General features: G+C 67.6%; 3 protein-coding genes across 3 annotated transcripts; 1 reads left to right on the forward strand and 2 right to left on the reverse strand.

Annotated features, from left to right (window-relative positions):
• The first annotated feature begins 77 nt into the window (after window positions 1–77).
• GGCX (gamma-glutamyl carboxylase) lies at window positions 78–13,420 on the forward strand. Its single transcript, XM_085559104.1, has 20 exons — window positions 78–92; window positions 206–453; window positions 495–586; window positions 642–777; window positions 924–1,151; window positions 1,350–1,597; window positions 2,008–2,166; window positions 3,914–4,079; window positions 4,521–4,599; window positions 4,670–4,776; window positions 5,224–5,387; window positions 6,177–6,436; window positions 6,596–6,727; window positions 7,697–7,848; window positions 9,059–9,228; window positions 9,378–9,508; window positions 9,626–9,773; window positions 11,293–11,482; window positions 12,723–12,911; window positions 13,335–13,420. The coding sequence occupies exons 1-19, from the start codon at window positions 78–80 to the stop codon at window positions 12,886–12,888; spliced, it is 2,991 nt and encodes a 996-aa protein (XP_085415230.1). The 3' UTR covers window positions 12,889–12,911; window positions 13,335–13,420.
• On the reverse strand, window positions 13,265–18,167 carry MAT2A (methionine adenosyltransferase 2A). Its single transcript, XM_021544834.4, has 9 exons — window positions 17,989–18,167; window positions 16,560–16,637; window positions 16,361–16,483; window positions 16,169–16,281; window positions 15,953–16,096; window positions 15,662–15,880; window positions 15,226–15,408; window positions 15,018–15,151; window positions 13,265–14,683 (listed from the first exon to the last, which is right to left on the reverse strand). The coding sequence occupies exons 1-9, from the start codon at window positions 18,077–18,079 to the stop codon at window positions 14,581–14,583; spliced, it is 1,188 nt and encodes a 395-aa protein (XP_021400509.1). The 5' UTR covers window positions 18,080–18,167; the 3' UTR covers window positions 13,265–14,580.
• Window positions 18,168–19,198: 1,031 nt separating this feature from the next.
• H2AZ2 (H2A.Z variant histone 2) lies at window positions 19,199–23,783 on the reverse strand. Its single transcript, XM_021544825.3, has 5 exons — window positions 23,510–23,783; window positions 20,879–20,956; window positions 19,907–20,020; window positions 19,703–19,832; window positions 19,199–19,522 (listed from the first exon to the last, which is right to left on the reverse strand). The coding sequence occupies exons 1-5, from the start codon at window positions 23,696–23,698 to the stop codon at window positions 19,461–19,463; spliced, it is 573 nt and encodes a 190-aa protein (XP_021400500.2). The 5' UTR covers window positions 23,699–23,783; the 3' UTR covers window positions 19,199–19,460.
• Between the last annotated feature and the right edge of the window lie 1,028 nt (window positions 23,784–24,811).

Here is a 24,811-nt window from a genome sequence, read left to right on the forward strand (position 1 = left end):
CGGGGGTCCCGGGTCGGGTCCCGGTTCAGGGTCCCGGTGCGGGTCCCGGTGCGGGTCCCGGTTCAAGTCCCGGTTCAATGTCCCGGTTCAGGGTCCCGGTTCAGGGTCCCGGTTCCGGTCCCGGTTCAGGGGTCCCGGTTCGGGTCTCGGTTCAAGGTCCCGGTGCGGGTCCCGGTTCAAGGTCCCGGTTCCGGTCCCGGTTCAGGGGTCCCGGTTCGGGTCTCGGTTCAAGGTCCCGGTGCGGGTCCCGGTTCAAGGTCCCGGGTCGGGTCCCGGTTCCGGTCCCGGTTCAGGATCCCGGTTCAAGGTCCCGGTTCAAGGTCCCGGTTCAGGGTCCCGGTTCCGGTCCCGGTTCAGGATCCCGGTTCAAGTCCCGGTTCAAGGTCCCGGTTCAGGGTCCCGGTTCCGGTCCCGGTTCCGGTCCCGGTTCAGGATCCCGGTTCAGGGTCCCGGGTCGGGTCCCGGTTCGGGTCCCGTTTCGGGTCCCGTTTCAGGTCCTGGTTCCGGTACCGGTCCCGGTCCCGGTTCCGGTCCCGGTTCAGGGTCCCGGTTCCGGTCCCGGTTCAGGGTCCCGGGTCGGGTCCCGGTTCGGGTCCCGGTTCCGGTCCCGGTTCAGGGTCCCGGTTCCGGTCCCGGTTCAGGGTCCCGGGTCGGGTCCCGGTTCGGGTCCCGGTTCCGGTCCCGGTTCAAGGTCCCGGTTCCGGTCCCGGTTCAGGGTCCCGGTTCAGGGTCCCAGTTCCGGTCCCGGTTCCGGTCCCGGTCCCGGTTCCGGTCCCGGTTCGGGTCCCGGTCCAGGGTCCCGGTTTCGGTCCCGGTTCGGGTCCCGGTCCAGGGTCCCGGTTCAGGGTCCCGGTTTCGGTTTCCGGTTCAAGGTCCCGGTTCAGGGTCCCGGTTCGGGTCCCGGTTTCGGTTTCCGGTTCAAGGTCCCGGTTCAAGGTCCCGGTTCAAGGTCCCGGTTCAGGGTCCCGGTTCCGGTCCCGGTTCAGGATCCCGGTTCAAGTCCCGGTTCAAGGTCCCGGTTCAGGGTCCCAGTTCCGGTCCCGGTTCCTGTCCCGGTTCCGGTCCCGGTTCCGGTCCCGGTTCCGGTCCCAGTTTAGGGTCCCGGTTATGTCCCGGTCCCGGTCCCGTTCCCGGTCCCGGTCCCGGTTCCGGTTCGGTTCCCGATGTGTTGGGGGCGTGGCTTGGCGGGGGTGTGGCACTGGCCCCGCCCTCCTCGCCGCTGATTGGCCGCCCCGCGGTGACGTCAGGGGGCGGGGCCGCGGCGATGGCGGCGGCGGCGGCGGGTGCGGAGCGGGGCGGGCGGGACCCCCGGGGCCCCGGGACCCCCGACCGTGACCCCCGACCGTGACCCCCGACCGTGACCCCCGACCTGTGCCCCCGGCAGGCCCGGCGCGGCGGAGGCGGCCCGAGCGGGGGGAGGCGGCGGAGCCTCCGCCGAGCCCCACCGGGTCCGCCAAGTCCTCCGGCGGCGGCCCCGGGCCGGCGCGGCGGCTGCTGGGCTTCGAGCTGCGGGAGCTGACGCGGTGGCACCGCTTCGTCCGGCTGCTGCACCGGCCGCAGGACCCCGCCGCGCTCGGCGCTTTCCGCGCGGCCTTCGGTCAGCGGGGCCGGGGAACCGGGCGGGGTGCCGGGGAACCGGGAGGGCCGGAGGGGCTTCGGGGGCACCGGGAGACCGGGGGCTGGAGGGACCGATGGGCTCCGAGGGGCACCGGGACAGGGAGACCGCGCACCGGGGGACCACCGGGGAACCACCGGGGGATCACCGGGGGACCACCGGGGGACAGAGCGAGCGGGACCTCGGGGAGACCGGGAGGGCTCGGGAGCGCTGGGGGAGCCGCGGAGGGCACCGGGGGGCTCCGGGGCTGGGGGAGAGGGGTCCGGGGGTCCCCCCTTGCCGGTGTCCGGCCGTGACACGTCAGCACCGGGCAAAGGTCGGGCGCGGCCCGGCGGGCGGAGGGGTCACGCCGGCCGGCCCGGCGGCCGCTGACCACGGAGCCGCTGGCGCAGGGCTGCTGATGGCGCTGGACGTGCCGCAGGAGCGCGGGCTGGGCCAGCTGGACCGGCGCTACCTGGACGGGCTGGAGGTGTGCCGCTTCCCGCTGCTGCCCTTCCTGGCGCCGCTGCCCCTGGACTGGATGTACCTGCTCTACAGCCTCATGCTCCTGGGTACGGCACGGGCACGGGCAGGAACGGGGCAGGAACGGGGCAGGAACGGGCAGGAGCGGGGCAGGAACGGGGCAGGAACGGGGCAGGAACGGGCAGGAACGGGGCAGGAACGGGGCAGGAACGGGGCAGGAACGGGGCAGGATGTACCTGCTCTACAGCCTCATGCTCCTGGGTACGGCACGGGCAGGAGCGGGAACGGGCAGGAGCGGGGCAGGAACGGGGCAGGAACGGGCAGGAACGGGCAGGAACGGGGCAGGAACGGGGCAGGAGCGGGGCAGGAACGGGGCAGGAACGGGCAGGAACGGGGCAGGAACGGGGCAGGATGTACCTGCTCTACAGCCTCATGCTCCTGGGTACGGCACGGGCACGGGCAGGAACGGGCAGGAACGGGGCAGGAACGGGCAGGAACGGGGCAGGAGCACGGCAGGAGCGGGGCAGGAACGGGGCAGGAGCGGGGCAGGAACGGGGCAGGAACGGGCAGGAACGGGGCAGGAACGGGGCAGGAGCGGGGCAGGAACGGGGCAGGATGTACCTGCTCTACAGCCTCATGCTCCTGGGTACGGCACGGGCACGGGCAGGAACGGGCAGGAACGGGCAGGAACGGGGCAGGAACGGAGCAGGAGCGGGGCAGGATGTACCTGCTCTACATCCTCATGCTCCTGGGTACGGCACGGCACGGGCAGGAACGGGGCAGGAACGGGCAGGAACGGGCAGGAACGGGGCAGGAACGGGGCAGGAACGGGCAGGAACGGGGCAGGAACGGGGCAGGAACGGGGCAGGAGCGGGGCAGGAACGGGGCAGGAACGGGGCAGGATGTACCTGCTCTACAGCCTCATGCTCCTGGGTACGGCACGGGCAGGAGCGGGAACGGGGCAGGAGCGGGGCAGGAACGGGGCAGGAACGGGCAGGAACGGGGCAGGATGTACCTGCTCTACAGCCTCATGCTCCTGGGTACGGCACGGGCACGGGCAGGAACGGGCAGGAACGGGCAGGAACGGGGCAGGAACGGGGCAGGAACGGGCAGGAACGGGGCAGGAACGGGGCAGGAACGGGGCAGGAGCGGGGCAGGAACGGGGCAGGATGTACCTGCTCTACAGCCTCATGCTCCTGGGTACGGCACGGGCAGGAACGGGGCAGGAACGGGGCAGGAACGGGGCAGGAGCGGGGCAGGAACGGGGCAGGAGCGGGGCAGGAACGGGGCAGGAACGGGGCAGGAACGGGGCAGGATGTACCTGCTCTACAGCCTCATGCTCCTGGGTACGGCACGGGCAGGAGCGGGAACAGGGCAGGAGCGGGGCAGGAACGGGCAGGAACGGGGCAGGAACGGGGCAGGAACGGGGCAGGAACGGGGCAGGAACGGGCAGGAACGGGGCAGGAGCGGGGCAGGAACGGGCAGGAACGGGGCAGGAACGGGGCAGGAACGGGGCAGGAGCGGGGCAGGAACGGGGCAGGAACGGGCAGGAACGGGGCAGGAACGGGGCAGGATGTACCTGCTCTACAGCCTCATGCTCCTGGGTACGGCACGGGCACGGGCACGGGCAGGAACGGGCAGGAACGGGCCAAGAACGGGGCAGTGGGGCAGGAACGGGTGGCACCGGGGCAGGAACGGGTGGCACCGGGGCAGGAACCACAGCAGGAACGGGCACCGGGGTGGGAATGGGCCCTGGGACGGGCCCTGGGACGGGCTGAGCAGGCCGGGCACAGGCAGCAGGAGGGGACAGGGACACTCCGGGGTCTGTGCCCGCAGGAGCGCTGGGCATCATGCTGGGCTGCTGCTACCGGCTGAGCTGCCTGGCGTTCCTGTGCCCCTACTGGTACCTGCTGCTGCTGGACAAGACCTCCTGGAACAACCACTCCTACCTCTACGGGCTGCTGGCCTTCCAGCTGGCACTGCTGGGCGCTGACCGCTACGGGTGGGCACCGGGGGGCTGCGGGGACCCCCGGAGCACGGGGGGCTGCGGGGACACGGGGGGACACGGGAGCTGAGGGGCAGCAGGATGGTGACATGGGGCTGGGGGTCCCGTGGGGTGGCCCAGGCCCCAAGGTCCCCATGGCTCTGGTGTCTCCAGGGGGTGGCACAGGTCTTGGGGACCCCCGTGGCGTGGTGTCCCCCTGGGTGGCACAGGCCTCGGTGTCCCCCTGGGGTGGCACAGGCCTCGGTGTCCCCCTGGGGTGGGTGGCACGGGTCCTGCGGGCGCGTCCCCAGGGGCCAGCCCTGTGGCACTGTGTCCCACCTGGCGGGACAGGTGCTGGTGCCACCCCGGGCGTGTCCCCCGTTGTCCCCACGGCTCTGGCAGTGGGTGGCAGTGGCCGTGTCCCCCCGTGTCCCCCCGTGTCCCCCCGTGTCCCCGCAGCTCCGTGGACGGGCTGTTCCGGCCCCAGAAGCGCAATGCCCACGTGCCGCTGTGGAACTACACCCTGCTGCGTGCCCAGGTGGGTGCCACCGCCCGGCCCCCGGGACCCCCCGAGCCCCGGGACCCCCTGAGCCTGGCCCTGCCCCCAGGTGTTCATCGTGTACTTCATCGCGGGGCTGAAGAAGCTGGACGCCGACTGGGTCGGGGGCTTCTCCATGGGGACCCTGGCCCGGCACTGGCTCTTCGCACCCTTCAGGTCAGGGCAGGGGTGGGGAGGGGGCCACGGGGGGCTGGGGAGGGGCTGAGGGTGAGGATGAGGAGGGTGAAGGGCGCTGACGAGGGTGCAGCGGAATCGAGGGGTCCGAGGTGAGGATGGGGAGGGGGTGACGGGAGAGGGACACTGAGGAGGGTGAGGGGAGGATGGGGAGGGGATGAGGGTGAGGCAGGGATGGGATGGGAGATGGGGTTGGAGGATGAGCTTAAGGAGCTGTGATGATGATGATGATGATGATGATGATGATGATGATGATGATGATGATGGGGAAGGGAGGGGGCTGACGGGCTGGGGAAGGGAGAGGAGGGGTACACGAGGGTGGGTGCGGGGTGAGGATGAGGAGTGGCACGGACAGGGGGAGGAAGGTGAGGGAGGGCAGGCCGGGGCTGAGGAGGGGCAGGCCGGGGCTGAGGAAGGCTCCGTGGCCAGGCTGGTGCTGTCGGAGGAGCTGACCAGCCGGCTGGTGGTGCACGGCGGCGGCCTCGTGCTCGACCTCTCCGCCGGCTTCCTGCTCTTCTTCGACGCCACGCGCCCGCTCGCCCTCGTCTTCGTCACCTACTTCCACTGCATGAACTCGCAGCTCTTCAGCATCGGTGAGGGGGCACCCCCAGACCCCCGTGTGCCCAGGGCACCCCCAGAACGGCCCCAACCTGGACGTGGGACCCCTGGGTACCCCCAGACACCCCCAGCCAGGGCGAGCTCCCCTCCACAGCCCCCAAACCTCCCCCCAGTCCTGAGCAGGGGAGCCCAGGCACCCCAAAACACCCCAGCCCTGTGCAGGGACCCCCCCCAAACCTGAACAGGGGTGCCCAGACACCCCAAAACACCCCGGCCCTGTGCAGGGACCCCCCCCAAACCTGAACAGGGGTGCCCAGACACCCCAAAACACCCCGGCCCTGTGCAGGGAGCCCCCCAATTCCTGAACAGGGGTGCCCAGACACCCCAAAACACCCCGGCCCTGTGCAGGGACCCCCTCCAGTCCTGAACAGGGGTGCCCAGGCACCCCAAAACACCCCGGCCCTGTGCAGGGACCCCCCCCAAACCTGAAGAGAGGTGCCTAGGCACCCCAAAACACCCCGGCCCTGTGCAGGGACCCCCCCAAACCTGAACAGGGGTGCCCAGGCACCCCAAAACACCCCGGCCCTGTGCAGGGACCCCCCCAAACCTGAAGAGAGGTGCCCAGACACCCCAAAACACCCCGGCCCTGTGCAGAGAGCCCCCCCATTCCTGAACAGGGGAGCCCAGACACCCCAAAACACCCCGGCCCTGTGCAGGGACCCCCCCCAAACCTGAACAGGGGTGCCCAGACACCCCAAAACACCCCGGCCCTGTGCAGGGAGCCCCAGGCCGGGCGCAGGGGGTCCCTAAGCGTGCTCCCCCAGGCATGTTCTCCTACACCATGCTGGCCACCAGCGGGCTCTTCTGCCGGCCCGCGTGGCCGCGGGCGCTCGTGGCGCGCTGTCCCCGCTGGCTGCGGGGCTGCCTCCCCAGCACGGAGCCCCCCCAGCCCAGCCCCGACTGCCACTACGGGGGCCGGGGGGCGCGGGGCGGCCTTCGGCCTCGCCAGCACTTGGCTGCAGCCTTCACCATCCTCTACGTGCTGGAGCAGCTCTTCCTGCCCTACTCGCACTTCATCACCCAGGTGGGCACCCGGCTGGGCTCTGGGGAGGGTGGGAAGGGTCTGGGGGCTGTGGAGGGCATTTGGGGGGCACTTAGGGTGGTGAAAGGGGAATGGTGGTAGGAATGGGGGTCCCTGTCACCCCCCGGCGCCCCCCTGTGAGCCCCCGCCGTGTCCCCCCAGGGCTACAACAACTGGACCAACGGGCTCTACGGCTACTCGTGGGACATGATGGTCCACTCCCGCTTCCACCAGCACGTCAAAATCACCTACAGGGACGGGCTCACCGGGGAGGTGGGCTACCTGAAACCGGGGGTGAGTGACCCCCCTCACTCCCAAACTGCCCCGTGCCTCGGCTTCCCTGTGCCTCGGTTTCCCTGTGCCTCGGCTTCCCTGTGCCTCAGTTTCCCTGTGCCTCGGCTTCCCTGTGCCTCGGCTTCCCTGTGCCTCGGTTTCCCTGTGCCTCAGTTTCCCTGCAGTACTGCCCCATGCCTCAGTGTCCCCATGCCTCAGTGTCCCCGTGCCTCAGTTTCCCCATGCCTCAGTTTCCCTGTGCCTCAATTTCCCTGTGCCTCAGTGTCCCTGTGCCTCAGTGTCCCCGTGCCTCAGTGTCCCCGTGCCTCAGTGTCCCCATGCCTCAGTGTCCCCGTGCCTCAGTTTCCCTGTGCCTCAGTGTTCCCGTGCCTCAGTGTCCCCATGCCTCAGTGTCCCCGTGCCTCAGTTTCCCCGTGCCTCAGTGTCCCCGTGCCTCAGTGTCCCCGTGCCTCAGTTTCCCCGTGCCTCAGTGTCCCCGTGCCTCAGTTTCCCCGTGCCTCAGTTTCCCCGTGCCTCAGTGTCCCCGTGCCTCAGTGTCCCCATGCCTCAGTGTCTCTATGCCTCGGTGTCCCCATGCCTCAGTTTCCCCGTGCCTCAGTTTCCCCGTGCCTCGGTTTCCCCGTGCCTCAGTTTCCCTGTGCCTCAGTGTTCCCGTGCCTCAGTGTCCCCGTGCCTCAGTGTCCCTGTGCCTCAGTTTCCCCGTGCCTCAGTGTCCCTGTGCCTCAGTGTCCCCGTGCCTCGGTTTCCCCGTGCCTCAGTTTCCCCGTGCCTCAGTTTCCCCGTGCCTTGGTGTCCCCGTGCCTCAGTTTCCCCGTGCCTCAGTGTCCCCGTGCCTCAGTGTCCCCATGCCTCAGTTTCCCCGTGCCTCAGTGTCTCTATGCCTCAGTGTCCCCATGCCTCAGTGTCCCTGTGCCTCAGTGTCCCCGTGCCTCAGTTTCCCCGTGCCTCGGTTTCCCCCCGCCGCCGCAGGCGTTCACGCAGAGCCGCCGCTGGCGGGACCACGCCGACATGCTGAAGCAGTACTCGGCGTGCCTGAGCCGCCTGCTGCCGCGCTACAACGTCAGCCAGCCCCAGATCTACTTCGACGTCTGGGTGTCCATCAACGAGCGCTTCCAGCAGAGGTGGGGCCGGGCACGGGGGCACGGGGGGCACAGGACGGGCCGTGGGGGACCCGCGGGTGGGCCTGGGCTGGCACCCCGGGGTGCTGCTGGCAGTTGGGTCTGGGGACGCAGGGACACGGGTGGTGGCTCGTCCCCACAGCTGGACCTGTTGGGGACCCCGCGTGCCCCGCGCTGGGGGCACCGTCACGGCCAGGAGGGGCTTGGGGGCACGCCAGACGTGGGATTTGGGGGACACAGGGTTTGGGGGCACACACGGGATTTGGGGGACACAGGGTTTGGGGGCACACACAGGGTTTGGGGGCACACACGGGATTTGGGGGACACAGGGTTTGGGGGCACACACGGGATTTGGGGGACACAGGGTTTGGGGGCACACACGGGATTTGGGGGACACAGGGTTTGGGGGCACACACGGGATTTGGGGGACACAGGGTTTGGGGGCACACACGGGATTTGGGGGCACATCACAGACAGGATTTGGGGGCACACATGGGATTTGGGGGCACACGTGGGATTTGGGGGCACATCACACACGGGATTTGGGGGCACACGTGGGATTTGGGGGACACAGGGTTTGGGGGCACACGTGGGATTTGGGGGCACACACGGGATTTGGGGGCACACACAGGGTTTGGGGGCACATCACACATAGGCTTTGGGGGCACACACAGGGTTTGGGGGCACACACGTGGGATTTGGGGGCACACGTGGGATTTGGGGGCACATCACAGGGTTTGGGGGCACACACGGGATTTGGGGGCACACACGTGGGATTTGGGGGCACACACGTGGGATTTGGGGGCACACACGGGATTTGGGGGCACACACAGGGTTTGGGGGCATATCACACACAGGGTTTGGGGGCACACACGGGATTTGGGGGCACACACGGGATTTGGGGGCACATCACACATAGGATTTAGGGGCACACACGTGGGATTTGGGGGCACACACAGGGTTTGGGGGCACACACGTGGGATTTGGGGGCACACACAGGGTTTGGGGGCACATCACACATAGGATTTGGGGGCACACATGGGATTTGGGGGCACACACAGGGTTTGGGGGCACATCACACACGGGATTTGGGGGCACACACGGGATTTGGGGGCACACACAGGGTTTGGGGGCACATCACACATAGGATTTGGGGGCACACACAGGGTTTGGGGGCACACACGGGATCCGGGCTCTCTCCCCGTCCCCTCAGGCTCGTGGACCCCCGCGTGGACCTGGTCCGTGCCCCGTGGTCCCCGTGGACCCCCACGCCGTGGCTGCTGCCGCTGCTGGTGGATCTGTCGCCCTGGCGCCAGCGGCTGCAGGAGCTGGAGGCGCAGCTGGACGGACACACGGACGCCGTGTTCATCGCAGACTTCCCCGGTGGGGCCGGGGGGCCAGGGAAGGGGGGACAAAGGGGCCTGGCGTGGGGTGATCCCGAGGTCGAGGGGGTTTTGGGGTCCCTGAGGAGGCAGGGGTGAGGCACGGGGGTCCCGGGTCCGGGTGGGGGTACAGCGCCGGCCGCGTTGCAGGCCTGCACCTGGAGAACTTCGTGAGCGAGGACCTGGGCAACACGAGCCTGCGGGTGCTGCGGGGGCAGGTGCTGGTGGAGCTGGTGGAGCAGCAGCAGAACCGCTCTCTGCACGAGGGCGAGGGGATGCAGGTGAGGCTCGGGGGTCCCGGGGATGCAGGTGAGGCTCGGGGGTCCCGGGGATGCAGGTGAGGCTCGGGGGTCCCGGGGCACTGGGGGTCCCGGGGGCGCTGACGGCCGCTCCCCCAGCTGCCGGCGGGGCAGTACCACAAGGTGCACACGGTGTCCCCCGAGCCCTCGTGCTACATGTACCTGTACGTGAACACCACGGCGCTGGAGCTGGAGCGGAACCTGACGCGGCTGCGGGAGCTGCGGGAGCGCGTGCGCAACGGCACCGGTGAGACCGGGGCGCCCCGGGCAGCTGGGCACCCCGACACCCCACGCCCGGGAACCCGGAATCCTTGCCTCGCTTCCTGGGACCCCGAAATCCCCATCACCCGACGCCCTGGGGGACCCCAAAAGCTCCGTCAGCTCAGCAGGGTCGTGACGAGCCCAGTCCGTGTCACTGGGCTGGGGGGACAGCAGGGTCCCCCAATTCCTGCCACCTCATTCCCTGGCGAGCAACAGCACGGGAGAACGGGTGGGGGGACAGCAGGGTCCCCCAATTCCTGCCACCTCATTCCCTGGCGAGCAACAGCACGGGAGAACGACGGGGACGGCCAGTCCCTGTCACCCAGCTGGGGAGATCACGGAAACATCCCAGCTCCCATCATCACACCGGGGGGTTTTTGGGGACCCCCAGAATCCTGTCACCCAGCTGGGGAGGTCACAGCAATGACCCATCTCCCATCACCGCCCCGGGGGGGTTTTTGGGGACCCCCAGAATTCAATCACCCAGCTGGGGAGGTCACGGAAATGTCCCAGCTCCCATCATCAGACCAGGGGGTTTTTTGGGGACCCCCAGAATCCCCCATCACCTGCATGGGGAGATCACGGCAATGTCCCAGCTCCCATCACCATATCAGGGGGTTTTTTGGGGACCCCCAGAATTCAGTCAGCCAGCTAGGGAGATCAGAGCAATGTCCCATCTCCCATCACTGCCCCGGGGGGCTCGTGGGGACCCCCAGAATTCAGTCACCCAGCTGGGGAGATCAGAGCAATGTCCCATCTCCCATCACCGCCCCGGGGGGTTTTTTGGGGACCCCCAAAATTCAGTCACCCAGCTGGGGAGATCAGAGCAATGTCCCATCTCCCATCACTGCCCCGGGGGGCTCGTGGGGACCCCCAGAATCCCCTGTCACCCAGTTGGGGAGATCACAGCAATGTCCCAGCTCCCATCACCGCCCCGGGGGGTTTTTTGGGGACCCCCAGAATTCAATCACCTGGGGAGATCAGAGCAATGTCCCAGCTCCGATCACCATATCAGGGGGTTTTTTGGGGACCCCCAGAACCCCCCATCACCTGCATGGGGAGGTCACAGCAATGTCCCATCTCCCATCACTGCCCCAGGGGGCTCGTGGGGACCCGCAGAATCCCCTGTCACCCAGTTGGGGAGGTCACAGCAATGTCCCATCTCCCATCACCGCCCCGGGGGGTTTTTTGGGGACCCCCAGAATTCAATCACCTGGGGAGATCAGAGCAATGTCCCATCTCCCATCACCAGACCAGGGGGTTTTTTGGGGACCCCCAGAACCCCCCATCACCTGCATGGGGAGGTCACAGCAATGTCCCATCTCCCATCACTGCCCCAGGGGGCTCGTGGGGACCCCCAGAATCCCCTGTCACCCAGTTGGGGAGGTCACAGCAATGTCCCATCTCCCGTCACCGCCCCGGGGGTCTCATGGGGACCCCCCGAATCGCCGGCACTGAGCCGGGGTGGGGATCACCGGCACCCACGACCCCCCGTCCGTCCCCAGAGCCGGCGCCGCTGCCCCCCGCGCTGCGGCCGCTGCTGGGGGAGCCGCCGCCCGGGGGCAGCCCGGTGGACCCGCTGGTGTCGCTGCTGCTGCGGCGGGAGCGGCGGGAGCGGCGGCGGGAGCGCGGCTCGGGGCCGGCGCGGCGCCTGCGGCGCTTCGTGCGCAGGAAGCTCCTCATCTTCCGCCGCAGGTCAGTGCCGAGCCCCGGGCCGAGCCCCCGGTGCCACCGCTGCCCCCGGTGCCACCGCTGCCCCCGGTGCCACCGCTGTCCCCGGTGCCGTGCCCCCGGTGCCACCGCTGTCCCCGGTGCCGTGCCCCCGGTGCCGAGCCCCCGGTGCCACCGCTGCCCCCGGTGCCACCGCTGTCCCCGGTGCCACCGCTGCCCCCGGTGCCACCGCTGTCCCCGGTGCCGTGCCCCCGGTGCCGAGCCCCCGGTGCCACCGCTGCCCCCGGTGCCACCGCTGTCCCCGGTGCCACCGCTGCCCCCGGTGCCACCGCTGTCCCCGGTGCCGTGCCCCCGGTGCCGAGCCCCCGGTGCCACCGCTGCCCCCGGTGCCACCGCTGCCCCCGGTGCCGAGCCCCCGGTGCCACCGCTGCCCCCGGTGCCACCGCTGCCCCCGGTGCCGAGCCCCCGGTGCCGAGCCCCCGGTGCCACCGCTGCCCCCGGTGCCACCGCTGCCCCCGGTGCCACCGCTGTCCCCGGTGCCACCGCTGCCCCCGGTGCCACCGCTGTCCCCGGTGCCGTGCCCCCGGTGCCGAGCCCCCGGTGCCACCGCTGCCCCCGGTGCCACCGCTGTCCCCGGTGCCACCGCTGCCCCCGGTGCCACCGCTGTCCCCGGTGCCGTGCCCCCGGTGCCGAGCCCCCGGTGCCACCGCTGCCCCCGGTGCCACCGCTGCCCCCGGTGCCGAGCCCCCGGTGCCGAGCCCCCGGTGCCACCGCTGCCCCCGGTGCCACCGCTGTCCCCGGTGCCGAGCCCCCGGTGCCACCGCTGCCCCCGGTGCCACCGCTGCCCCCGGTGCCACCGCTGTCCCCGGTGCCACCGCTGCCCCCGGTGCCCTGCCCCCGGTGCCACCGCTGCCCCCGGTGCCACCGCTGTCCCCGGTGCCGTGCCCCCGGTGCCACCGCTGCCCCCGGTGCCACCGCTGTCCCCGGTGCCACCGCTGCCCCCGGTGCCACCGCTGTCCCCGGTGCCGTGCCCCCGGTGCCACCGCTGCCCCCGGTGCCACCGCTGCCCCCGGTGCCACCGCTGTCCCCGGTGCCACCGCTGTCCCCGGTGCCACCGCTGCCCCCGGTGCCACCGCTGCCCCCGGTGCCACCGCTGTCCCCGGTGCCACCGCTGTCCCCGGTGCCGAGCCCCGGTGCCGTGCCCCCGGTGCCACCGCTGTCCCCGGTGCCACCGCTGTCCCCGGTGCCACCGCTGTCCCCGCAGTGCCCTGATGACGCTGATCGCGCTGCGCAACCTGGCGCTGGGCCGCCCGGCCCCGGAGCGCCTGGCACGGGAGGTGGCCTTCGCCAGCTGGCGCGGCGAGGACGAGGACGAGGAGGAGGCTCGGCCCGAGAGCGACGGGGGAGCCCCGAGGGGCCCCGAGCTCTGAGCACCCCAAATAAACGCGTTTTCGTAAGCCAGAAATCCGCCCGTGCCTCAGTTTCCCCGCACGGGCAGCGCCGCTGCCCTGTGCGCTCCCCGGGCACGTTTCTCCCTTCCTGCTCCATCCATCCCGTCTCCCCCTGTGCCCCCCAAACTCATTTCCCGTCCCTCGGTATTTCCCCAAACCCCTCCTGCCCCAGGGCTCATTCCTGCCCTGTCCACTTCCCCCCACCCAGGACCCTGAGCCTCAGTTTCCCCACACACACCCCTCCCCATCTATCTCCCCCATATCCCACTTTTCCTTGTACCCCAATTTCTCCATCTCCCCGGTGCCTCAGTTTCCAAAATCCCTCAGCTGCCCCCCCACGCGCACTCCAGGTGGCTCCGTCTAACCCATCGCTTTTATTGAGATTCTTTTTCTTTTTTCTTTTAAATTCATTTTTGGATTCTCAGTGGATCAAAACATTCGGACGAAACCTCCCGAAAAGAGTAAAACCGAGAGAAAAAAAAACCAAAAAAATAAAAATCTCTATCCTGAAGGGCAGGAGAAAGGCGCCGCTGCCCCCCAAGGCACTCTGGGGCCGGAGCCCGGGCGGGCAGTAAACAAGCCGGCTTCTCTGTACCACACCGGCCACAGCGCTGTGCCCGGGCACCCGGCGCCCCGCAAACCCAAAGCCGCCCGCTTTCACCCCAAACTGCGGGGGGCGGCGGCAGGGCGGCGGGAGGGGAAGGGGCGGCTTTCTTCAGGGCTCAGGAGCTGCCGGCTGAGCGCGGGGACTTCTCTGTACTCACGCCCCCGCCTCGGCGCACAATAAATACACCAAACCTTCAAGTATCAAGCGCCAAATGCCCCCCCTGTGTCCCCCCACCAAAATCCGGGCAAAGCTGGGGGGTTGGAGGGGTTGTGCAGTTGGGGAGTCATTTCAGCTTTTGGATTAAAACCCCAAAAAAAAAAAAAAAAAAAGAATGTAAAATGTTTTCCTCTGGTACCGAACCCTCTGCGGGGGGGGGGGGTGTTTGAGGGTCGGTTTTAGCGTGTCCCCCCCCCCACCAAAATGTGCATTTTTGGAACAGAAAGAGGTTAAAAATGAGGGTTAAGAACCAAACCCAGCACCAGCGAGGTCCCAGGGGGGTGGGGAGGTGGAATGGGAAGTGTCTTCCCCACCAGCGGGACGGGGGGAGCCAAAAGGAGTATCCTCCCAGTGGAATGGGGACTGTGGGGGGACACACGGGGAGCCACGAGGGGTTTGTGTGTCCCCCCCTGCAGCAGGATGGGGGGGACAGCGGGAGCTAAAATGGGGGGTGTCCCCCTGATGTAGTGGAATTTGGGGAAAAAGGGGAACGGGGAGTGATAAAATGGGGTATCCCCCCACGGCAGGACCGCTGGGACCCAAAACGGGGCGGCCCTGCCACGGTGGGGGCACGGGGAGGGTGAGAGAGGGCACTTGGGCCTTTTTCCCCATCTCACAGCTCGGAGCAAAGAGAGATTTGTTAAAAACCATCCAGAGGGAACGGGGGGCACACGAGGAGGGGCTCCGGGAGAGGCACGTGGTCCCCACACAACCAAAACGATGGTGAGAGACAATGGGGGGCCGGGGGGCCTGGGGGGGCCGGGAGCTCTTTCCCCCAGAGCCCACGGGCTTCTCTGTAACCTACGCCCGCAGGAGTGGGGGGAAAAGCCCTAACAATGCTTTTCTCCTCAGTATTTTAGCTTTTTGGGCACTTCCCAAGGGAAACTGTCCCTACCAAAGTGGCCATAGGCTGCGGTCCTCTGATAGAGGGGCTTCTTCAGATCCAGATCCCTGGAATACACAATTCCCGACTCAGTGAGGCGGCCCCGGGCTCCGGCCTTCGCCCCTTTCCTTCCCTGCCTGGCCGGGGGTTCCGCAGCGGCGCCTCTGCTCCCTCCCGGCCCCGCGGGGCGGTTGGAGCTTCCCCGGGGCCGCGGGCGCTCCCTGGGCGCCGGGGGAGCTCCAAGCGCTCGGCTCCGGCGGATACTTACCCCGTCCGCGCCCCGAGCGCCTTCTCCGTCCGGCCGAGCGGCTCCGCGCTGGGTCCGGGCGCCGGGCGGTCCCCGGGCTGCTCCGGGAGGGACCCCCGCCCGCCCGCCCCCGCACGGCCCCCCGCGCCCGTTACCTGACGATGACCCCGGGGCGCAGGTCGAAGTTCTTCTTGACGATCTCCAGCAGCTCACGCTCGCTCTTCTGCGAGGTGCCGTAGTGGAAGATGGAGATGGACAAGGGGTGCGACACCCCGATGGCGTACGACACCTGCGCGGGGGCGGCTGCGGGTGAGGCCGGGCCCCGGGAGCCCGGCACCCGCCCGGGCCCGGAGCGGCACCCACCTGGACCAGCACCCTGCGGCACAGCCCGGCCTTCACCAGCGACTTGGCCACCCAGCGCGCGGCGTAGGCGGCCGAGCGATCCACCTTGGTGTAGTCCTTGCCCGAGAAGGCGCCGCCGCCGTGCGCGCCCCAGCCCCCGTAGGTGTCCACGATGATCTTGCGGCCCGTCAGCCCCGCGTCACCCTGTTGGGGACAGCAGCGTCACAACCCGTCCGTGCTGTCACCGTGCTGTCACCGTGGTGTGACCGCTGCCACCGTAACCACGCTGACGCTGCCTCCTGTGCGCCATTCCCACCGCCATCGAGGCATCCTAACTGCCACCACTGTGCCACCCTAAGTGGCACCACTGTCACCCCGTAGTCACACTCCATCACTGTGCCCTCACAGCTGTCGTCACCCCCACAGTGCCACCGGTGCCACCACCACGCCGCCGCACCTGGGGCCCGCCGATGACGAAGCGGCCGCTGGGCTGCAGGTGGTAGATGGTGTCGTCGTCCAGGTACTTGGGGGGCACCACGGCCTTGATGACCTTCTCCTTGAGCGCGTCGCGCATCTCGTCCAGGCACACGTCCTCGTCGTGCTGCACCGAGATGACGATGGTGTGCACCCGGATGGGGATCACGGCCCCGCGGTCCTGCATGTACTGCACCGTCACCTGCCGGGGACGCCAGTCAGCGGCGGGCGGGCCCGCGGGGCTCCCGAGGGCCCCGGCCCCGCGGCTCCTCACCTGCGTCTTGGAGTCGGGGCGCAGCCAGGGCAGGGCCCCGCCGCGGCGCAGCTCGGCCAGCTTGGCGTTCAGCTTGTGCGCCAGGACGATGGTCAGGGGCATGCACTCCTCCGTCTCGTCCGTGGCGTAGCCGAACATCAGCCCCTGCGGCGCGGGGACGAGGGGTCACGCCCGGCCCGCGGCCGCGCCGCGGCGGCCCCGCGGCCCCGGCCTCACCTGGTCGCCGGCGCCGATGTCCTCCTCGCTGCGGTCCAGGTGCACGCCCTGGGCGATGTCCGGGGACTGCTGCTCCAGGGCCACCAGCACGTTGCACGTCTTGTAGTCAAACCCTGGGGGGACAGAGGGGCTCCGGTGAGCCGGTGCCAGCCCGCGCGGCCGCGGAGGCGGCGGCGGCGGCCCGGGACGCACCTTTGGAGGAGTCGTCGTAGCCGATGTGCCGGATGGTGTCCCGGACCACCTTCTGGTAGTCCACGTTGGCCCGCGAGGTGATCTCCCCCGCCAGCAGGATCATCCCGGTTTTGGCGACGGTCTCTGCGGGGACAAGGGTGACGTCAGCACGGTGTCACCTCCACGTCACCGCCGGCTGTCCCCCGGCGCCCTTACTCACCGCAGGCCACCTTGGCGTCGGGGTCCTGCTTGAGGTGGGCATCCAGGACAGCATCGCTGATCTGGTCGCAGATTTTATCTGGGGACACGGAGAGCACGAGGCGTCACGGCGGCGTGGGACAGCCCAGCACGGCACAGCCCTTCCTTCCGGAGCCTCCGGCCCAGGGATCGGCGCCCCACAACCCAGGAGCCCCCCAGGGTGCACACAGCCCCCGCCTCTCGCCAGTCTGGAATTCCAGGCACGTCCCAGTTAAGCTCCAGCTCCAGCTAAGCCCTGCGGCACCACTGAGGGGATCGGACCCACATGCCAACTTCCCAAATCCGCAGCGGCTCTGCCTCTGGCCAAAGCTGCCGCAGCCGCGGCCGTGCCCCAGCAGAAGGCAGCTCCCTCCTGCTCCCGGGATGGTTCGTGCGGGTGCGGGTGTCCCGAGGGCCACCCGCGATCCCGGGACTGAAGGTGTCCTTGGCAGCGACCTTCTGGGCAGGTTGTGGGCATAGACAAGGCAGCGCCCAGCTAGCGGGAGGGGAGAAGGATCCCCCGGATGCTTTTTGGTGGGGAAGAGTGAGGAAATGGACCGCAGAGCCTCCTGCGAGCCCCAGAGCAGGCACAGGCTGTGCCCTGGGGTTTGGGGGTTCGAGCCAGGAGGAGCAGAGCTCTGGGGCGCCGCGGGGCCCGAGTGGGATCGGAGCCGATGGGAAGCCGGGAAGTGCCGAGCGCGCCCTGAAAGCGGCTGCTGGAGCTGAGAGGATTCCGGGGTACGGGGTGCGCCCAGGCAGCGGGCGCTGGGCGTTGGCGGCCGCCCCCGCAGATTAACGATTAACGGTCATGTGCCGCGGACCGGCGGGGACAAAGCCCGGGAGAGACCGGCACCGGCCGGTACCGAGCCTGGGGGCTCCGACCACCGCCCAGCTGCGGCGGGACGGCGCATCAGGGGACAGCGCCGGGACTTCATCAGCGGCCGGGCGGCCCCGCCGGGCGCCGTGGGGCGGGCGGAGGGCGACACCGCGGCCCTGCGGCGGGGTGGGGGGGGGGGGTGTGCGGGGGGCACCGGGCCCGCCAGACCGCCGGCACCGGGCGCGGGCACAGCCACGCGGGGGTCCCGCGGGGCGCGGCTGAGTCACGGCTGAGTCACGGCGGCGCGGGCCCGGCCCCGCGGTCCCCCCGTGTCCCGCCCCACGCGGGCGGCACGTGCGCGCCCGGGCCCGCAATGCGGCGAGCGCGCGCCCGCCCCGCGCCGCGCGCGCGCCCGGCCGCGCCCCTCCCCCCGGGCCCACCCGCACTCCCTCCATCCTCATCCTCGCTTCCTTCATCCTCATCCTCACCATCCTCCTCCTCTAACCACCCCCCCCACACACACACACACCCAGCCCCGCCGCCCCCGGCCGCGCCTGCGCGACCGCCGCCCCGCCCAGCCCCGCTCGGCCCGCACCTGGGTGCCCCTCGCCCACGGATTCGGAGGTGAAGAGGAAGGTGCCCTCCTCGATGAACACCTCGTGGAAACCGTTGAGTTGCCCGTTCATGGCGGCGCGATGGGCGGCGACAGGCGGAAGGGGAAAGCGGGAAAGAACAAGAGCGACGGAACCCGAGCGCGGCGGCGATGGACTGAACGCGGCCCCGAGCGCGCCGCCTCTAATTATAGCCTTCTCGCCCCGCCCCGCTGCTGCTCCCAGCCAATGGCGAGCGTCATACGGGCCACGGGGGCGAGGGCCACAACCACTGCAGTCGGGCAGGGGGAGCACGTTACGTAACGCGGAGCTTGGGCTCAACCCCCGGGGCAGTCCTTAGCGCCCCGCCGCCGGCCGGGCACGTACCGGCGTTAAACCGCCGGCCAGGCCGTCTCCTCGGCCCCGCACGGCACAAGGCTGTGGGCGGACACTGATGGCCCCGCCGTACCCTCCCGTGCTGTCTGCATGGCGTCTCCCGCGCGGCCCGGCACCTCGAGGCGCGCGGCAGCGCACGCATGCGCCCGGCGGCGGCAGGGAGCGCGCGTGCGCCGTGCGCGGCCCGCGGGCGGCGAGGACGGCCCCGCCCCCCCGCCGCCATCTTGCGCAGGCCGGCGTCGCCATTGTGCGACCTCGGGCCCGCGGGGACCGACCCCGGCCCGCCCGGGCCGTGGCCCCGCTCACAAGCGGCCCCGCCGCTACCCCGGCCGCTGCGGGGCGGCGGGGCGGCCCTGAGCCCGGGCACGGCCGTGGTGGCGCCCTCGGCCCTTGGGGCCACTTGACGCCTGATGCAACCGGCGCCCGGTGTTGCCAGAGCAGGAGCGGCCCCGGCTCCAGCTCCCCCCGTCACCGGCTCGGGGCGGCCCCGTGTCCCGCTGGAACATCCGGGGCTCGGCGGGAGCTGGGGCAGGGCCCACGTGGGCAGGGCAGAGCGACACCCAGGACTGAGACAGACAGACAGACAGAGGGATGGCGATCCCCCACAGCCAGACCCGCCGGGCTCTCAGCCCCAGCTGCTGTCCGTGTGTCTGCGGGCGGACGGACAGACACACAGACACCCCCGTGTCCCCGCCAGGACAGACGGACACGGCCGGCCATGTGCTCCCGGGAGGCGGGGCCGAGGCACGCCCCACCCACCCTCATTTGCATAGTGGACGGTGCTTCCTCCCCTCCCCTCCCGCAGCACTGGAGACCGTCTGGATTTTTGTAAAAAATGGTTTATGGGTTCCACTTTTGTATAAAACGCAGGGGCGACCGAGCCACTCGCCCACCCCCAGCTGCCGCCCCACAGCCCGCGGTGTGTCCTACTCAGAACCTAAACCCATCCCAATGCTTCCTCTACAGTCAATCCTCTATGCTCTTCCTTTGAACTATTCCTTAAAAAAATCCCTGGTGTCCCCGAGACGTTCCTGTGCCCAGGTACAGGACGACGACCGGGGGATCCAGAGCCGCGCTCCCTCTACGCCGTCTTCTGCTGCCCCTTCTTTCCAATCAGAGACTTGTGGATGTGGGGGATGACACCTGCGGAGAGCGGGGCAGAAATCCAGTCACGTCACCTGCGGAACTCCCCAGAATCTCCAAAAACCCCCCAACTCCCCATTCCGTGAGCGTCAGGCGGGTCCCCAAGCAGCGAGCCCGTGCTCTTGTCCCCGGTTCCCACTTGGTCTCCCCTGCCAACGCCCCCCGCGGGACCAGGCCCACCTCCACCAGCGATGGTGGCTTTGATCAGCGAGTCCAGCTCCTCGTCGCCGCGGATGGCCAGCTGCAGGTGCCGGGGCGTGATCCGCTTCACTTTGAGATCCTTGGAAGCGTTCCCGGCCAGCTCCAGCACCTGCAGGACAGCGGAGGAGGCGGGAGTGGCGGGCCGGCCGCGGAGCCGCGGGCCTGGGCGGGGGCAGGTCCTACCTCAGCCGTCAGGTACTCCAGGATGGCCGCGCTGTACACGGCTGCCGTGGCTCCCACGCGCCCGTGGCTGGTGGTCCGAGTCTTCAGGTGCCTGTGGATGCGGCCGACTGGGAACTGGGGGGCAATTAACGACCTCGTTAATACCTGCAGCCCCCCCAGGGTGCACATTTACACCCTGCACTGCTGGGCTGGGCTGTGGGAGCAACCCTCCAGGCAGATCATTATCCAATTTATTTATTATTTCATATATAATATATATTAATATATTATATAACTAATAGTATATATTATGTTAACCTATTATATAACCTACTATATGTATTACAGTTAATCACTACCCAATTTATTACTTGCTAATATATTATATATAATATACTACAAATATTACAATTAATCAGTATCAAATTTATTTATTTCATATATAATATTTATTAATATATTATACAATTAATATATATTATGTTAATAGATATAACCTACTATATATTCCAGTTAATCACTATCCAATTTATTTATTACTTGTTAATATATTATATATACTACATATATTACAATGAATCACTATGCTATTTACTTGTTACTTGTCAATATATTATATATATAATCTACTACATATATTACAATTAATCGCTACCCAATTTATTACTTGTTAATATATAATCTACTATATATATTACAATTAATATATCATATCAATATATGTTATTATAATCCTTTATATTGTGATATATATTGTAATTATAACAATTTAGTAAAATTTAGACATTTTAAATCTTGCACGGCATAAAAATAATTGTATTTTGATTATAATACTTATTAATTAAAAGATATAACCAATTACTTCTCCCAGTTAATCCCCCCATCCTCTGCGTCCCACCCGACAGCCCGCCCGGGGCTCCTCGTGGCTCCACGAGGCTCCCGGTGCCAAAATCGCCCGTTCTGACCCCAAAGCAGAGGCCCGGGGCGCCGTACCTGCAGCCCGGCCCTCTGGGAGCGCGACACGGCCTTGGCCTTGGCCTTGCCGCTGTCCTTGCCCGCCTTGCCGCCAGCCTGGGAGAGAAAGGGGCCTGTTAATTAATCTAATCACTGCCTGAATCCAAACAATCTCGTTAATTCTAAGCCAGAGGGACCTGCTGCAGGATAAGCTGGCAGCTCCCTGGCAACTCTCGAGCCACGCAGATCCAAGAGGATAAACAAGGGATGTTTTCAGGGTGCAGCAGCTGCTCCCTCGCCCCGGGGTCTCACCCTGCTGCCACTGCTCCCAGTACTTCCCAGAAAATGCCAAATGGGGGGGAAACAGCCCAAAATCCCATTGTTGAGCCTTTTTTCCCCAGCAGCTGTGAGCCCAGTTTGTTTTCAGATGCGATTTCCCCACGGGCTGACGCTGGGCAGCAGGCAGGGCACTGCTCCTCACATGGGAATGTGAATCCCGTGGGATCGGGGCAATTCCCCTCCTCCAGCAGAGTGGGAACCCAGCCCGGGGCCCCAGGCACGGTGGGTTTAACCAAAACCACGGTGCACGGGGTGGAAATGCCACAGCCAAGAGTTGGGGAGCTGCCGAGTAACACGGAAGAGCCGAGCACGCCTTTGCTGGGCTCTCCCATCCGCTGCCAGGAAATCCACGGATTCCAGGGATTTGGGAAGACCCCATGACATCATTAATCACTAATGAGGGTTCCTAATGAAGGTGAGAGCTACGGGTGACGCAGGAAAGCAGAGGGAGCTGCACCCTCCCCGTGGGAAAGACGTCAGCAACCCAAAATCTGCTCTAGGTGAAAAAAAACAGGGATAACAATCCCCAAAAATAAATTTTCTAACCCACAGAAATACAAGGAACAAGAGCAGAGGGAGACAGGAGCCTGAAAACACCCTGGATACTCACAATCCCTCTTTTTCTAGAATATATTGATCCCACAATCCCCATCCCCTCTAAAAAGGAGGAATTTTGGCTCCCGGTGAGGGAGCTGAAAGGATTCAGACATGCCAGGAGAGGAAGTTGAACAGGTTAATCCTTAAAACAAGATCCTGGTTAACCTGGGAATGTCCAAGATCTGGGTCCCATCCCAGCCAGGTGGGAGTTAAAACCAGGTTCAGTTCAAACACTGGGAAAAAATTAGTCAGGAGGGGGCATTAATTAATCCCGAGGTGATTAAAGCAAGCAGGGGGCAGCGGGTGAGGCCATGGGGGACCCAGCAAATCCACTCTGCAGGAGTTACTTCCATCAGGAGAAAACATCACTCCACCAAACTGCTGAACTCAAGGAGGGCATTTTGGGGGGTGGATTTGAGATTTATGGGGAAGAAAGGGGGAGGCAAGGGGGATTTGTGGACATTTCCTTGCTCCAGGAATAAAAGGCAGCGTTGGGAAGAGCACTGGCTGTTCCCACTGAGGGCTCTTATCCGCCAGCTGTGAAGTTTCCCACTGCCCCAGCAGGTTTTCCAGCTCGGAGCTGCTGCCTGAGACATCTTCATGGCAGGGGGCTGACTAGGAAGAGCAAGAAAGGGCTCCTGGACTCCTCCCTCCTGAGGGGGCAGTCCCGAGGAATTCTCTCCTCACCCTCTGCGTTGGGACAATCCTTGTAGCATCTCCATCCCTCCTCTCCACCCCAGCCCCTCGCTGGGAGCACATTCCCGTGCTAAATCCTAAATCCCGCCTGGGTCTGACCCCGGGAGCGAATTCCCGTGCTAAATCCTCCCTGGGTCTGACCTGCTGGTTTCTTTTTTGTTTTGTTTTTTTTTCATATTGCTTCAAACAGGACAAAACCCCTCCAAGCAGCAACTTCTTATCTCGAGCCGCACATTCCCAGACATCCCCGAGCGCAAGTTCTTGGCGGCGGCAGGAGTTGCATAATCCAACGGTGTTTCCACTAGCGCGGAGGGACCCCCCCGAGCCCACCTGTGGATCCGCGGAACCCCCCAAGCCCCCCGGAGATCCACAGCACCGCTCCTGCGGATCCACAGGGTATCTCCGGAGAACGCGGGGACCGCTCGGACCCCCTGCAAACCCACAGGAAGCCCCCGCGGAACCACAGAACCCCCTCAGCGACCCTGCAGATCCACGGAACGCCGTGACCCCATCCCCCTGCCCGCCTCCGCTGACAGCTCCGGGCTCCGCTCCCCCCGTTCCCCCCACGGGGCCACAGCAACGGGGCACCGGGGAGAGCGACCCGCCCGTTCCTCCCCGTCCGGACCGGGCCGTTTCCGCGGGAAGCTGAGAGATCCCGCGGCAGCCCGGAGAAGGCGCCGGGCGGTTTGACAGACCCCGCTCGGGCCCCTCGACCGCCGCTCCCCCCACGGCGGCCGCTTCCTCCCGGCCAACCGGCACAAACCGCGGCCGCGGAGACACCGGCCGCCACCGCGCCGCTCTGACAGCGCTGCAGCGCACCGCCGGGGCCGGATCTGGAGGGCAGGACAAACTCCCTCCCCGGGAACAGGGGCGCAGCGGCCACGGGGCACCGGGGGAAGCGCCGGGCCGGACCCAAGGTCACGGACCGGGGCCCGGCCCCAGCTGACAGCGGCGCCCATTGGCGGCCCCACGGGGCCCGGCCGCGCTGTCCCGGCCGGCCCCCCGAGTCCCGAGCCGCTCTGCTGCCCCTGCCCTCACCATGGTGCCGCCGCCGCCGTCCGAGCCCCAGAGCCGCCGCCGCGCCCGACCCGCCTCAGGAGCCGCCAGACAATGACCCGCCCGGGCGGGGGCGGCGGGCCGCGCCGCGCCGCGCCCAATCACCACCTGCAATACTAGTTTGAACATCCTGCGGCACCCAATGAGCGAGCCGCTTCTTTCGCCGTCCATCACGGGCTCCGCCCCGCGGCTCGTTTAACGGCTGTGTTGCCTTTGCACACGGCACGCAGCGGGGTGAGGGCGGGGCGCGCTCGCTGCGGTGACGTCACTGCCCGGCCAATAGCAACAGCGAGCACCGCGGGGGGAGGCGGGGCTATGGTGATAGGCAGTTGACTGAGCCAATCGAGAGCGGGCGGTGTTTCCCGCCCATTCCACGGCTCCGCCCCGGGCCGTGTTTGTGTGAGGGAGCCGGGAGGGGGCGGCCGTGAGGGGGCGCGGGCGGCGGGGCAGTGGCGGCTCCGGGTTCGCTCCCGACACGGCCCGGCCCTGCTCGGGGCCGAGCGGGGACCGCGCCCGGGATTCCCTGCCCCGCCGTGTGTCCCGGGGGCGGTACATCCCCGTAGGATGAGTGAGAAGGGCAGCGGTCCTGCGGTAACGCGGACCCTGAGCGGCCGAAGGGTCTGTCAGTGGTGACAGCAGGTGGCCACAAAAAGCCCCAAACTCCCCGGCACTGCTGGGGGGAAGAGGGCCCCTTTTCGCACAAACATACCCACCGAATAAAAACCCGGTTCCTCACGGCGGGCCCCGCTCAGTGCCGGATGGAGCCTGGCTCTGGGGCTAGCGGAGGTTGTAAACGCAGCCGGGGATTCGGCAGCGAGGCTCGGTGCCGGGCAGCGGCTCGGCGCTGTGGGCGCCACGGCCTGCCCGTCCCGCCGTGCCTCAGTTTCCCTCCCGCACCGTGCCCGCCGCTGCCGCTCTGCCGGGGGCTGCGGGCGGCCCCGGCCCCGCGCCCACCCTGCTCGGGCACCCGCTCCCGGTGCCCGCGGCGTGCCCCCCGAGCCGCAGCCGCCCTCCCTGCCCCGCGGCACGGGCTGGGCGAGGAGGAGGAGGAGGAAGGCAGCTGTCACTGAGCCTGCCCTGCCTGGCCGGGGGCGCGGCAGCTGCCCCGGGAGCGCCGCACCTGCCGCGGGCCGGGCCCGCCGGCTGCCCCCGGGGCCCCTCCAGCTGTCCCCGGCTCCCCGAGCCCCGCGGCCAGCCCGGGGGGAGCCGCGGCAGCTGCGGGGCGCGGAGGGGCCGCGGACGGCGCCGGGGAGCCGGAGGAGCGGCCCCGCGGCCGCGGGGATG

This window comes from Lonchura striata, chromosome 22 (assembly GCF_050655825.1).
Source record: "Lonchura striata isolate lonStrDom1 chromosome 22, ASM5065582v1, whole genome shotgun sequence".
Taxonomy (NCBI): domain Eukaryota; kingdom Metazoa; phylum Chordata; class Aves; order Passeriformes; family Estrildidae; genus Lonchura; species Lonchura striata.

Excerpts from the sequence above, each read along its gene's own strand:
- MAT2A (XM_021544834.4), bottom strand. The coding sequence starts at position 18,079 with ATGAACGGGCAACTCAACGGTTTCCACGAGGTGTTCATCGAGGAGGGC. Across the intron at positions 16,484-16,559 it reads CGACGCCAAGGTGGCCTGCG|AGACCGTCGCCAAAACCGGG; the intron begins GTGAGTAAGGGC and ends TTGTCCCCGCAG. Across the intron at positions 14,684-15,017 it reads CGCCCCGGGGTCATCGTCAG|GGATCTGGATCTGAAGAAGC; the intron begins GTAACGGGCGCG and ends TGTGTATTCCAG.
- H2AZ2 (XM_021544825.3), bottom strand. The coding sequence starts at position 23,698 with ATGGACGGCGAAAGAAGCGGCTCGCTCATTGGGTGCCGCAGGATGTTC. Across the intron at positions 19,833-19,906 it reads TGGAGTACCTGACGGCTGAG|GTGCTGGAGCTGGCCGGGAA; the intron begins GTAGGACCTGCC and ends GCTGTCCTGCAG. Across the intron at positions 19,523-19,702 it reads AGCCACCATCGCTGGTGGAG|GTGTCATCCCCCACATCCAC; the intron begins GTGGGCCTGGTC and ends CGCTCTCCGCAG.
- GGCX (XM_085559104.1), top strand. Across the intron at positions 2,167-3,913 it reads CTACAGCCTCATGCTCCTGG|GAGCGCTGGGCATCATGCTG; the intron begins GTACGGCACGGG and ends CTGTGCCCGCAG. Across the intron at positions 6,437-6,595 it reads ACTCGCACTTCATCACCCAG|GGCTACAACAACTGGACCAA; the intron begins GTGGGCACCCGG and ends GTGTCCCCCCAG.